This window comes from Poeciliopsis prolifica, unplaced genomic scaffold (assembly GCF_027474105.1).
Source record: "Poeciliopsis prolifica strain line A6 unplaced genomic scaffold, Auburn_PproV2 SCAFFOLD001, whole genome shotgun sequence".
Lineage (NCBI taxonomy): Eukaryota > Metazoa > Chordata > Actinopteri > Cyprinodontiformes > Poeciliidae > Poeciliopsis > Poeciliopsis prolifica.
The window spans coordinates 21,660,032-21,674,492 of NW_026562376.1; the positions used below are offsets into that span (position 1 = coordinate 21,660,032).

The 14,461-nt window shown below is 39.7% G+C and overlaps 3 protein-coding genes across 4 annotated transcripts; all 3 read right to left on the bottom strand.

The window, feature by feature from the left end:
• Positions 1–737: 737 nt before the first annotated feature.
• On the bottom strand, positions 738–4,593 carry LOC129359080 (uncharacterized). The gene is made up of 4 exons (XM_055028500.1): positions 4,468–4,593; positions 4,298–4,353; positions 882–3,656; positions 738–809 (listed from the first exon to the last, which is right to left on the bottom strand). Exons 1-3 carry the CDS (start codon positions 4,491–4,493, stop codon positions 1,303–1,305), a joined length of 2,436 nt encoding a protein of 811 aa, XP_054884475.1. The 5' UTR covers positions 4,494–4,593; the 3' UTR covers positions 738–809; positions 882–1,302.
• A 3,036-nt stretch (positions 4,594–7,629) lies between these two features.
• LOC129365361 (pulmonary surfactant-associated protein D-like) lies at positions 7,630–10,671 on the bottom strand. The gene is made up of 7 exons (XM_055038530.1): positions 10,605–10,671; positions 9,755–9,790; positions 9,510–9,605; positions 9,241–9,372; positions 8,799–8,879; positions 8,332–8,394; positions 7,630–8,062 (listed from the first exon to the last, which is right to left on the bottom strand). Exons 1-7 carry the CDS (start codon positions 10,669–10,671, stop codon positions 7,683–7,685), a joined length of 855 nt encoding a protein of 284 aa, XP_054894505.1. The 3' UTR covers positions 7,630–7,682.
• A 445-nt stretch (positions 10,672–11,116) lies between these two features.
• On the bottom strand, positions 11,117–13,720 carry LOC129360419 (pulmonary surfactant-associated protein D-like). Of its 2 annotated transcripts, XM_055030668.1 has the most exons (5): positions 13,671–13,720; positions 13,128–13,306; positions 12,728–12,832; positions 12,400–12,465; positions 11,118–12,101 (listed from the first exon to the last, which is right to left on the bottom strand). In XM_055030668.1, exons 2-5 carry the CDS (start codon positions 13,282–13,284, stop codon positions 11,719–11,721), a joined length of 711 nt encoding a protein of 236 aa, XP_054886643.1. In that variant the 5' UTR covers positions 13,285–13,306; positions 13,671–13,720; the 3' UTR covers positions 11,118–11,718. The 2 variants fall into 2 exon arrangements, with proteins under 2 accessions (XP_054886729.1, XP_054886643.1); XM_055030754.1 differs by lacking the exon at positions 12,400–12,465 and having other exon boundaries at positions 11,117–12,101.
• Positions 13,721–14,461: the final 741 nt, after the last annotated feature.

The window sequence follows — 14,461 nt, forward strand, 5'->3', positions numbered from 1 at the left end:
ACTTTCCTTGAACCATTAAACATAAGGAGTTGTCTTTATTGCGGCTTTTAAACAGTCCAAACCAATAGTTGCTGTATTGTCTCATCTAGAGCTCTGGACATCTCAGTCACACGGCAGCTCCGTCATTGCACAAACGGGTTGCAGGAGAAGGCGGGCACTCAGTCTTTCTCTCAACACAAGTCTAAGGTGCAATGAGAAACCAAGGTCACTTCCTCTCCTGCTAATATGTTACCCAATTATGAATTCCCAATTCAAAATGTGAACCTGTAATATTGTTTTGGTGAAGCTTCTTACAAGACTGGAAAGTACAGCTACAGAGTAAAATGCTTGAACCAAAGCTGGAGAAAAAAAATAAATAAATCAGGAAACTCCATATTTTTCGACCCCAAAGTAATAAGACACCAAAATATATATATATATATATATATATATATATATAACAAATAGATTAAAGTTACTACTGAACGCCTAAGTCTTTTCAGCCCATTTAACCAGAAAAGGCCCCAGTTTAATTTAGTGGAAACGCTATAAAGATTAGATGGTTAATAAGTAGGCATACCAGCACAACTCGTTGGCCACACGTTAGCCGTTTAAACAAGAGATAAAAGTTAAGCTGAGGCACGTGGTTCACCGATTTTACCAAGTTATATTTTCATTTAGGTGGTTAACAGATGTCCCTGGGTTTTGCAGTAATAAAAAAAAACAAAAAAAAACAAAAGATGCCCATATAGACGAGTCAAAAACAAATTTTATTTGAGAAAGGGGAATTTTAGACCCTGTTCCTTGCACTTCCGGTTAGCCTGCATTGCCTGGAAGAGAGAGTCATCGTTAGACATGAGATTCAAATTACATTGAGGTCCAAAAGTGTAAGCAGCACTCACCTGCATCATTCTTTGGAGAGTCTCTGGTTTATTTTTAAGCCAGCAAAAGTCTTGGGTTTCAAACATGCATTTTACTAAACCAGAGCCCTGAAGTGCAACTGCTTTAGGTTGACAGGGCTGTGCAAAAACTCCCTGTTGAACCAGGGTCACATCAGCATGTGATGAGAAATTAGTGAAAACATGCAAGATTACAATTCAGCAGACTTTCAAACAATGACCACGTTGCTGGTGGGAGCTGATTAGTGATAATACCTGGAACGGTTCACATTTTGAAGAACACATTTTATTAAATATTTAAATGAGCAGAAGGAAAAAGGCGTGAACAGACTGCACAATTTAAGCCAAACTTCAACATGTTCATGACCTGACAGCACCAATGGCAGTGTATTGTTATGACTCGCATGCACCTTCAAGCCTGTTCTCATCCAACAGGGTATTGCTGAAGCCTAAAGCCATTTTGAGCAGGCTGGTAGCCTGATCGAGTAAAAATGCGCTCAAAAGTACTGAAAGGAATAGAAATAGAAGTTGTCTCTGCCTTTGGCAAGTAACTAACCCTTTGTGGAAAATTTGTGTTCCCTTTATAAGGTTCATTAACGCATCTACCAACACCGTCGATGCAAGGTTCTTGACTGCAAGGCTGAGATTCTGCATTTTGGTCAGGGTAGCGAAGGCCTGAAAAAGACCCGTCTTGGCCAAGCCAAGAGAATGAAGATTCACATGGGGGTCGTACATTGAAGGATGTTCCTGCAGCGTTCCTGGTCGGGTTCGTCTGCCCAGAGACCAAACCTCCTTCATTAGGGTCAAAGGGTTTCACATAGTAATCTTTTCCCACTTCGTCTTGCTCAGGAAGTTTCTTTTGCACTTGATATCCACTTGGCAGACGGTGCAGAGCAGCTACATCTTCAGAAGCATAAGAAATTGGTGTCTGCCATGTTTGTGGCCTTTTTGCAGGAATAACTTCCAGCATGGGAGAATTAAAGGATGAACTGCCATAAGCGAGCGGGTGGTGATGTGGACTTGAATCAATCTCAGCTTTCTTTTGGAGATTGCTGTGTGGTTCAAAGGGATTGTCATGCTTAGAAGCAGAAAGGCTGGCTGACGGTCTAGGATGACTTTCCACATAGCTGTTAACGACGGGCTTGAGAGAACTGTAGAAACGCTGAAGCCTTTCAAATTGCTGTGGTTTTGGCTGGATGGTTTGGTATTTGCCATTTAAGGGTCGTGTAATGTCAGCGAGGTATTTCGAAATTGCCAGGCCTGGAAACCGAGGCTTTCCAATCTCTGAATCTCTTGGAAACCAGGATGAAAAGCTTGGCTTGCTGCCTGTAGGTTTGCCAGTGACAGGCTCATAAGGTGGTGTTTTTTTCTGTTTTGGTTTTAGTTCAATCTTTAGGATCGGCCACTTCCTTTCGGGAAGCCCAGTCGTTCTGTGGGGCCCAGCATCAAAGCCGAAAACTGACTTTTTAAATTCACTCTCAGGTGATTGAAGCTTTTTTGCCTCCGTGTAACGAGTCAAAAGAGACTCAACATTTTGAGGTTTGATAGTCAAGTACCCACCACCTTCAGGGAGATTTGACAAAGTTTTAACAGGGAAGGAAAATCCTAGTTGTAGGCTGGGAACAGCAGAATCTTGTTCCTTTGCACCTTTTGGATCACTTGTGAAATCTTTGACATTAGCAGCACCAGAAGTGGTGTAACTGTTTTGGGTCAGACCAACACTTTGAGAACCAGCACCAACATATTTGTCGTCTTGAGATCCTTTGTTATCTTGCAGAGGAGACAAATTTAGCTTTTGTTTTGAATGAGGCTGAACAAGGTCTTCTCTCACGGGGCTTTTTTGGGCTTTATTGAGACCCAAACGTTCAAGATACTTAACAAAAGACAAAGACGGCGGTCTGGATGAATTTGGTTTTTCAGGTGCCAAACTCTGCCTGGCTGTGGGATTATCATGGTTTCTTTGTGGGGAAATTTTGTGCTGGATTAATTGCCATGTTGAAGAGGTCAGTTTGCCCTCAGTAGGTTGGGTGTAAGTTGACTCATCTGGCTGCTGTAGAGTTTGCTTGGGTCCAGTAGCAGGATAGCGAGACCATGTTGAACCCAGTTGCTTTCTGGTTTGTTCAAGTGCTTTCTGGCTGATGGTGGGGGATTTCAGTTCAGTATATATGGAACTCAACCTTTTCCCTAGATCGCCATAACTGGTCTGAAAGATATTTCCTGGGTTTTGGTTTTCAACGAGCTTGCCAATGGCTTTTATTGGCTTTAAAGATGCAGCGGAAAGGGGGATGGTAAGGTTGACCCAGAAGTTTGAAGTGGGAACACCATGGATGCTCCTGCCAAGTTTTGGATCCTTTTTGGAATCTCTCTCAGGGCTTAGAAACTCAGAAACGCTGAGGCCACGTTGAACGTTTGGGTGAGTTTGGAGTCTGGGGTCATTCTGCAGAAAGACTTTGGTGGGAGAGTCGGTTTCTTTCATTTCATCGAGTTTATAAAAAGGGAGATCCAAGCTGACCCTGAAGCCTCGGGGTTGAACCAAAGTGTAGTTTCTAGGTGGTGCAGGTTGGACTGGAAGGTTCTGTGGCCAAAGATGACGTGGAGTTTGCCTAAACGTCTGGCCAGGGGTCGAATCCCTTACGCCACTCCTTTGAGGCGTTTGTCTCATGTTGATCAGATTATTCTTCGGCTGTCTCAGAGAGCGAACATAATGCAGAGGGTGGTGGTAACCCAGTACGTCCTGTTTCTGTCCTCCATCTTGCCGTACTTTGTACCCAGTATTGGCTGCAAGAACAGATCATGTCAATAATCTGTATACATTTACTTCGTTCAGACTAAAGTTATGGTGCCCTGTGAATACTCAGTTATTGTCACTTTGTTGGCACATTTTCTGAGTGTTTATCAAAACCCAGAGAGCACTGGTCAAATTAAAAGTGGTTTAAAAAAAAAAAAAAAAACGAGTTGCCATGTTGCTAGTAACAATAACGCCACAAAAACCCATAGACTGGATTTTGCAAAGCAGTGTTTATGCTTCCAAGGCCAAATTTTTCAGGGACCTTTCAGGTCCAGTTTGCAAATAAAATTCATGCAGAATAGTTCAATCACACAGAAGGGATGAGTACATCAATTTTAAGCATAAAGCCAAAGTTATGTTTGATTTTACATGCATGAATTTAGAACAGTATTGGAATTTCCCTTTTGCATGACATGGTTTGTTTAATAAAGGCTCAAAGGTGACTTACAAATCAGTTGGCAGCCTACATATGTAGGAGAGCATTTCAATAGGGACAAATTGCTTTTTACATGTGCCTCAGGCATTGGCTAACATCAGTTTTAATGGGTTTTAGCAGTTCAGACTGTGCCTGAAAAAAGTCATTACTTTTTTCACCAGTTTCACATGTTGCAAAAAGGCAAATCAAGCTTACCTCCTGGGACAGCAGAGGCATGAGTCACTTCCTGTATTAGGCAAAGCGTCAATATTCTGTAAGATAATTGAAAGGGATTTTTTTTCTCCCCCCAAATATTATATTTCAGCCTAAAATATTGACCAATCACTGGACTAACAAACCAGTCTGTTCTGCGGCAGATTCGTTACCTTGAAATCATGAAGCCAGCAGACATGACTGCTGCAGCGGCACTCAGCAAGTGTCCTCTGAAACTTTCCAGCCACAAGTGCACAGCTGCCCTGTCAGTTTTGCTCCAATTGAAAGATAAACTCAGGTTTAACCACCATTTATGCCAACAAGGACCTGCGAAAGCTTTGCAGGGTGCCAGTCTCCCACTCTAATGAGATGAGAATCAGAAAGGGAACCAAAAAAAAAAGGCTCACACAGGTGTAATCACTTAGTGTGATTGCTCTGGCTTATGGTGGGTTTTTTTAGAGAAGCAACAGGCAAGGACGGATTCGTCCTGTTAAAGTCCTGCAGACTTGGAGCTTTTCTGAGCACAGGGTGAAATTAATTTGCTTGTGTATTCTCACAAGTATTTTTTCCAACCAGAACAAGAGTCCATCCCAGTCTGTAAACACTCATCTTAAGTAAATTATTTCCTTCTTATTTGGATATCTTATAATTTGTTTCCTCCCTCTTTACTGAGAAGAGTTAGGAGTGGTGTCCTTTTACATTTCCGAGCAAGCCTCATTTTCACCCATTAAAAACATTCAGACCGAAACAAAAATAGAAATTGCCTAACCATGTATTTTATCTGCAACACTAAGGCATTATTTCATAAACAATAAAAAGACGACTTAATGAATTTCATAAATCATGAAGGCAGTTTTGACCAGTGCAGTACAGTTTTGTGCAGCAGGACTGGAACTCATTTTGCACTTTGAAGCACTTCAAGGTCACGAGTGTCCTTAAAGTGCTGGCCTTGGCAGAATGCATTGTTTAAAATATAAATCATTCCATTTGACGAGTACGTTTTGAAGTTAAATATTCAAAAAAAAAAGTTAGAATGTAGCTTTGATAAATTAATATTTGAGCACATAATCTATTTATATGTCTGTCTGACCTCAAGTTCAGAGAGCTACATCAAAACCATACGGTGAGCCACATTAGGCCCACGGGCCTCGAGTTTGACTCGCTATGTACAGTTTAAAAGCTTGTCCTATCTGCGCGTGCAGTGTTGAATCTTACGGCCCATTTTAAGTCATATTCCCACTTGTGAATGCTTAGAGAAGTAGGAATTGCATTAAAATGCAATAAATAATAAAACAAACATACCCCTGTTGTGATTCTTCTCTCATGTTCTTATTTAAAAATATATATATATGTAATATTGCTGAAAGTGCAATATTAAATTTAAGAATTTTTTCTATCAAAAGTGTCACTTTCACGCAGAAAATTTATTATTCTTCTTCTTCTGTGGAGTTTGATAAAACTGCACAGCAGAAAGAATCCGTAAAGGCGCAAAGAAACATATCCTCCTCTCTGATCATTTTTCCTTGGAGGGGACTGAATAAGCACTTCCTGCAAAAGATCATCAGACCAAATGAAAGTTGAATGGGGATTTCGTGTCCCTGCTCAACTTTCTGCTGAGTTGCTAGATCAATAACACCTGGGAGCCACCTGCTGGTGAAAAGCAAATAAAAGCAAAACCATATTATGCTTTTTTTTTTTTTTTGTCCCTTGAGGTGTGAAAGCTTTCCTTGGCTGGATTATCTGGTGGTGTTGCTTGTCAACACTGGTGTGGTGTAGAGCCACAGAACTGGAAGGTTCTTTCTCAGGTTTGGGAGTTAAAGTCTGCAAACATCCGGTGGAGGAACGGGGCCAGTTGTTCTGCAACGTTTTAGGTGCTTGATGGCAGACAAGACTTCAGCAGGAGATGGGGGGCTGTCGCATATATTTCTGTGGTCGTCATTCATTGATTTAGTTCCAGTCAGATGTGTAAAGAAGTTATTGTATTGAGATTCATACAACTCACTGTAAAAAGTAGAGCGATACTTTGCTATTGTTTGGGGATCATCAGTGATAAAGTTACATTTCTTTCTTCATCTCTCCTGGATTTAGAAAGAGAGGCGCCAAACTCTGTGGAATATCGTGTGATTTCAAATTTAAGGAACTTGTTTCTAGGGAAATTGTTATCAATTAAGGCTGTTTTCAGAAACGGCTTATTAGTAATTCAACTTTATCAATTGCTAGCTCATTTCTTAAGGTGGAGTAGTTAAGTTTCCAATAGTAATTTTTGAATGTGGGAGCAATGTTAGGACTGAATGAGGCGATCAATGATATTGCTTTGTGATCGATTAAAGGTGTTAATATTCCAGGAGCAATGTTATTCTCATCTAAGCAATCAGAAACTAACCAGTAATCTATGCGAGACATCAACGTGTGATTCTTATTAGATCAGGTATAATCGCTATAAACTGGATTTTTCTCAATCTCCATATATGTTTGAGACTAAACTTTTGAATAAGTTAATGCTACACTACGTGACTCTTGAAAAAAGCAAAATTCAGAATTTTGTTGTTTTACCAATGACAATAAAACTTTTCATTCAACATTTTCTTAAGATTGAAAGATAAGATGTAGGATAAGTGGACACAGCAAAACAACCTTCAGATCCTGAATGGTGCCATTTAAACCACAAACAATGTCACTGTGACATCATCCGGATAAGCTCTTCCTTCGGAACGTTATTTCACTTCTTTTGTGACAGATTTTTTTCAAGGAGTAAAGTAACAATGAAACACGCAATACATTTAAATGATGATTAATTCCCAGGTTTAGTAGGTGGGTGTTTTACTTGGCGGCAATTTATCGAACTGTATCAGCCGGTTGTAGAGCTGAAAGGCAACCTATGTCCGCCGTCGCGGGTTATTTGCTTTCTTTTAGAGGAGAGAAGATATGTCAAGTTTCAAAATAATGATAAAGAAAAAAAGGTAGCATAGGATGGTGTCGATCCATTGACCACTGGGTTATGGGCCCAGCATGTTTCCACTGCGCCACTCTGGATGTGTCTGGGAGGTTTCGCACTCCTCACCTACTCTTGACAACGTGAGCAAACGGATACTCAACGCCGCTCATTAAACTGTACAGAAGTATGAGTGTTGTGCACGTGTGTGTATGTCTATGATGTTGGTCATGATAATAATAATAATTTAAAAAAACACTGCATAGTCTTTATTTTATAACATTAGCCAACTTAGTCAATTTGTATTAAAAGATACGTCAAATATAGCACGTTTGTTTGACACTTCCTGTTTCTATAACTTCCACAGAGCTAGCAAAAAAAAAAAAAAAAAACACAAAACATCGACATGATTGTCAAAAACCCAGAGAGAAGTCTACTTTGACACACTCGAGCCCATCAGAACTGACAAACGATGTAAGCGTTCAGGAAGCATTCCTTCGTCACTTCCCAGAAGCCGTCCTCTGACACCATGGTGCAGCCCACATCCTGGACGGACGCGTCTGGCTGCCCGGCTCCCCATTTGGAGAAGGTCAGAGGTCGATTATTTGCGTCAAGAGTGAAATTTCCCTGTGCTTTTTTCCTGTTGACGTTGATCCAGACGGTCCTGTATGCGTCGAACACTTCGGCCAGCGCGTTGTTTTCCTCGTCGCTCTGAGGTAGAGCCAACTCCAGCCCTCGCTGGGAGCAGAACTTCACCGCCTTCTCAAAAGGGTCTCTCACCTTGTTGGACACAAAGTATTTCTCGCCGACCTTTCGGACGAAGCTGTAAGTTATAGCTAAAGGAAAGAAACACTTTTTTTTAAAAACACAGTTTTAACATCAAAACTAAAACAGGAACAAGAGGCAAAAATAGATCAAGTATTTTATTGAAAACACCCAAAGTGAAATAGGCTGCTCATCCTCTGATTAAACATTTTTAGGACTGTGGCCATTTTTATTCTTGAGTTATTTTAATATAAATGGCTCAATGTATGACCTGATTCAATGTAATGAGTTCTAGTGTGCTCCAAAATGCATTAGAGTAGATCTTAATAGTGATACTTACCCAGCTCTAACTTGGTCAGTTGCTGCTGTATGGCCTTGATGTCAGGACAACTGCAGTTGACCCCTAGATCAAAATAGATTACAGGTTTTTTTCATTTTTTATACCTCTCAACAGGTAATAAAACAGTTGAGAAAATAATGATTTTTTAAGATTTTATATATGTTTTACTAGAAGGTGGAAAATTGAAATGAATTTATATTTATTATTAATAAACAGAAAAAAACTTTATTGACATCAAACTCTCCATCAGAGTCATGTTGAGATTCTGACTGGGCCACTCCAAAATATTGAGGTTTTTTTTATCCAATCAGGACAAATATTTTGCCATAGTTCAAATATGACTTCTAAATCTGACAGGTGTTTAGACAGTTTGGGTCTTGCTGGTGTATTTGATATCTCCTTGTGGAAGGAGTTCTGAGCACAAAGAATTAAAAGCAGACTGCAAAACAGAACAAAATATGTGACACCTGGCTCTCCAGGTGGTCCTCGTGGTCCAGCCGGGCCCGTTTTCCCCGGTGCTCCTCGTGGTCCAGCTGGTCCCGGCGGTCCTTGGAATGGACCGTATGAATAAAACAAAATGAAAATAACGCAACAAGCACCATCATCGCCAACAAACAGTGAGGGAAAATATTGGTCAGCTTCTCCAGCCATTCAAGCAGCAATTTTTACAGACTTTAATTCAAATTCTAAAGTACTTTAGTGATCCCAAAGGAAAATTAAACTAAATGTGATTTTGTCTCAAGTGAAAATACTTCTAATAAAGACAGTTGCCTTGCCCTACCAAATGGTACTTGGACATTTTGGGCCGCTGTTTCAAATCCAGATTTGTTGAGCTTACAACCATATAAACAAGTTCTTGTAACTTATGGTTTATGACGGTGGGAGGAACAGCCTTGGCCTGTTTCATACCTATTTCAGACGGTCCAGGCGGTCCGACCTGTCCTGTCTTTCCTGTCGGTCCTGGCAGTCCAGCTGATCCTGGTGGCCCCATTGGACCTGTTAGTCCAGGTGGCCCCGGTAGGCCGGGGAATCCCATTGGTCCTGGGTCAAAAACAACAACAACAAAACAAAAAGCAGGGGGAAAAAGAACATGATTGATAGAGTAAAACTTGGGTTACAACAGCCAGGCATTCAATGGCAAAAAACTTTATAGATGTCACCAAAAAAACAAAACGTGCCTGGGAGAGATTCTCCAGGTGGTCCTGTTTCTCCTGCTGGTCCTCGTGGGCCCATTAAACCAACTGGTCCTCTTGGTCCTGGTAGTCCCATTGGACCTGTTGATTCAGGTAGACATGAGTGAAAAGAGGGTGGGTGGATGGGGGACTAAACAATAAAATTTAAAAATAAATGTGGGTTGCCTGAAACACACAGAATTACAACAGTTATTCATTCATTGGTCAGAAACAGATGGATGTCACCAGACCTCGTTCTCCTGCTGGTCCTCTTGCTCCAGGAAGTCCTGAACGTAGAAAAAAGGTGAACAAAAAACCCTAAAATGAGTTAAAACTTTATATGTCTACAAAATGCTTCAGATGCACTGCTCCCAATATTCTTTCTAAACTGGTTTTTTTTTTTTTTTTTTTTTTGGCTCCTTTGAGAAAATATCTGTTCAATTTGAACAAACACACACACACACACACACCCACACACACATATATATATATATATATATATATATATATATATATATATATATATATATATATATATATATGTATATATATATATATATATATATATATATATATATATATATATATATATATATATTATATATATATATATATATATATATATATATATATATATATATATATATATATTACATATATACACCAGCAGGTGAGTCACATATGTGACTCACCTGCTGGTTCTTTGTGACGCTGCACAAAGAACCATTGATTTCAGACAAGCTTTCAAATTGTTGCGTCGTTTCCACATACAGTCTTCTTTTTACAGTAGAGACAAGTGTGAAGTTTAGAAGCTGTTGGTCTTTCTTGTAAAATGCCACATCATGTTCTGGAGGATTTCCTGACTCATCATTCTGTGCAAAGAACCTCCCAATAACATGGAAGAGGGAGTTTCTCTTCCCTTTTCTTCTTTCTGAAGTAATTTCAATGCCTTCTTGTCAAACTGCCGTGAATTTTACCCACAATTCTTTAATCTCTGACGTATTTCAGAGATATGGACCTTTCAAGGAAGGTTTTGTCATTCACCTTGAGGTCCCCTCGGCCTTTTTACGAGGATTATGTTGCAATTCGAAGGAGAAATACGTGGAAACAGACAATAGCCGACGTCTGTCACCAACAAAACGATCCCAAATAAGACGGAGAGCCTCATTTTGTCAGACTTGCAGAACTGAAATGGAAATAAAACGCAGCTCAGACTTCAAACAATGTGTAGGTCTCGTGTGTTATTTTCTGACAACTAAAATCTGAAAACTCATCCGGCATTATCGAGAATAAAGCAAGCCATGCGCTGGTTGCAGTCTTACCAAGAGTCCACATGGACTATTGTTTCAAAAAATCTGAACCTGCTTTACGTTTTAGCAACAGTATACAACTTCTATTAAACAACAATGAATAATAAAACCACAGTAAAATAAGAAATAAGCATAAAAGAACTTACTGTATCAGGAGTGCGATATGTTGGTTATGCTGCCACCCAGTCACTCCAAAGAATAATGACTAAGATAAAGTTTGAGCTCATTTAAAGAAGGAAGACACCAAAAAAAAAATGGTGATCTCATTCTGTGGGACTTTTTTTTTTTTTTTAATCATTTTCACCGTTTTTTTTTTTTTTTTGTGGGTGGGTTTGTGATGTCATGCTCTATATTTTCTACTGTTCCATTTTTGCTGATTTCCTAATTTGGTCAATTACAAAATGCAGCACGGACAACATTCAGCAGAGGCCAGAAAAGACCCCTAAATGCAGCCTTCAAATGGTTATTTAATCCATTAAATATAAAGTGGACTTCAGGACAGTTTGTCTATTTTTACTGCATTTTCATTTTGTATTAAATACCTTCATTTTTATAAGTATATATAAAAATTCAGATACACAAAGTTGTTTCACATAGATATAAAACACTTTCAGGTTCCCCTCAGTTTCCTCCTAGTGATAAACACACATGCCACCCATTTCTGGCTCGTTTATTAGCTTACTTGTTCAAGTGTTAGGTATGACCAATGCTGAGCACTTGAACATTTATAGTCTGAGCTAATATACAATGCAGGTCAGCTTGATGGGCTTCTGGTCTCTTAAGAACATACAGGATAAGTAAAGAAATGGTTGCAAATTATAAAAAAAGACCCAACAATGTCAAAAGAAAGCAAACAATAAACTGATTTCTTTCGGGTGGTGCTTCCTTCCTGATGGATGATCTTTCTACAGCTGACAGATGATGTCAGCGTCCAGAGAACAGTCTGCTGTCACTCTCCAGGCGCCGTCCTCCGCTGCCATGCTGCAGCCGCTGTCCCGAATGCTTCCATCCGGCTGTCTTTCTCCCCATTTGGTGAAGGTCAGAGGTCGATTTTTCATGTCGGACCGGAAGTTCCCTTCTGCTTTTCTCACGTTGACGTTGATCCAGGCTCTTTTCTCATCTTGACCCATCAGCTGACGCAGCATGTGGTTCTCCTCCTCACTCTGGGGCAGAGCCAGCTCCAGGCCTCGTTGCTGGCAGAAATCTGCAGCCTTCTGGAAAGATCCTCTCTCCTTGTTGGACACAAAGTATTTCTGACCCACCTTCCTCACAAAGTCAAAGGTCATAGCTGGAAAAACATGCAGAAAATTTGAGGTAAAAGATCAGAATGTTTGAAACACTTAAATAATCGTGGTAATGTCCTCCGAGTCCCTGCTTTTGATCTTCTATTAACTTTGCTGCTTGGAGATATTCAGATGCTTTTCATACATGGACAGAAAATGTGTAAACTCACACATTTTCAATAGATCCAACATTATGTGTAAGATCTAAATCAGACACGGAGGAAAACATTCGATCCTCAGAAACTCTTATGAATCTTTTGCTGGTTGAATTATTGGCTGATGAGAATTGAATAGAAAACCCACCAAGGTCCAGCTTAGCGGTGATCTTCATCAATCCTTCAACATCTTGCGTGAAAGATTTAAAGAGTTCTGGATAAAACACAACAAATTCGGTTACCAAAGTTCATTTGGCTGCAATTCAGAAAAATTTTCCTCTAGTTTTCTCTCCTCTACAGTTATGTGTTATTTACTATATAATTCCTCTAATAATTTACGTGGCATAGCAGTGAAAATTCAGGGATTTGAACGTTGTAATGGTTGATTTGTTAACTGTTCTTTTTACTGTTCTGTTACTGAGATTCAGTGAATGTAACTTCATTTATTCAAGTCAGTTTGAGGAAAAAGTCATCACCTCGTCTACACACAGAGGCAGGTCCAGGTGGTCCAGATAATCCGATTACTCCTCGTGCTCCATGTCGTCCATCTCGACCAGGTGGTCCAGGTTGTGCAATGCCCCCTCAGTACCAAAAACAGAAAAGTTTATTGTTCAGGTTGTTTAGGAAGAACAATTTGGTTACAGTAGCTTTTTTTTTATTTTCCCTGTCCACCAAATAGTTTTTGTTTTATCTTTGGGTTTTCAGTAAAAGTTTCCTTTCTTTTTATAAGTATATATAAGAATTCAGGTACACAAAGTTGTTTCACATAGATATAAAACACTTTCAGGTTCCACTTAGTTTCCTCCTAGTGATAAACACACAGTTCTCCCATTTATGGCTCGTTTATTAGTTTACTTCTTCAAGTTTTTAGTTTACTTGTAGCAGGTGGTCCTGGCGGTCCTGGCGGTCCTGGCGGTCCTGGCGGTCCTGGCGGTCCTGACGGTCCTGGTGGTCCAGGTGGTCCTCTGTCACCTTTAACATTAACGCTGTGGCTCATCAGGCAGAAAATACAGAAGAGAAAACAAATCCTCATCTTCTCAACGTATCATTGGATCCTGTGAAAAGAAAACAGCTTTTGGTAATTTTTCTTACTTTGTTTCTATGATATGTCTTTTTAAATCAAACATCAGTAATATATTATCAATTCAGCCATCAATAATAATTCTTAAAGGAGAAATTTACAGTTAGTTACATTCTGTTGTTCACAAGACAGCGGTCAGAGAGGCTGGAAAGTGTCGTAAAACTACCAGCAAATGAGATTCTGCAAGAGATTTCTTCTATTACATGTAGCAAAACGTACAACAAAAAGTAAAACTATCCCAGGTTTTAAACATGCATGAAAATGTCAAACAAAACCTGCACAATGATAGAAGGACGAAGAAAGTCTGATAAAACAAGGTCAAAAAAAACAACTCTCACTGTCAAAATGTGATCATCCAGAAAGTGTTGCTGCTTTTCAGTTCAAAAATCTACTGATGTGGATGAAGATTTTGCAGTCAGAAAGTTTAGCTCCAGCCCAGAGGAAGTGACACTTACTAAAGAATGATAAACAACACACAGAAGACCAGCAGAGTTTCTGTGATCAGACCAAAGTGATTCTGCTGAGCGCTTTCACGCTCTAAAAGCAAGTTCATTCACTTCTCTACATCTTTTTTAGCAGTAAGACATTTAATTCGTCGTGTCACAAGATGACAGACTTTATGTTCTTAACAAATTTAGCAAAATCACCAAACACAATTGAGCTTTGAAGCCTTGATCAGGAGTGGCTCAGAGATTTTTTCTATTTCACTTTTTAGGTTCAGTTTTTTTAGATTTCATTGCATTATATAGGAAAGCAAAATCACACCATACGCTTTTGAGAACTTCATGTCGGACAGAGGAACAAATGTTGATATTAGCAACGACATTCCTGATGATGTAAATATTCATAAGTACCTTTGCACTTTAGCATGTCGGACTGAAGTGCAGAAGAGTCATGGAAAGAGAGAACCAAGCAGGAGCAGTAGAGACGTTTGCGACAGCTGAGGAAAAGTTAGCCATTTTGACTGTTAGTGCTGCGGATGATGAACGATATAAAGCAACATTTGCTATTGACAATGTTGATTGTCAATAGCAATCAATATTGTCAATGGAAATTGACGCAGGAGCAGAAAAAAGTGTCATTTCACATCCTCCGTACTTGGAAAACGTCCACACACCTGCCTTTGCGG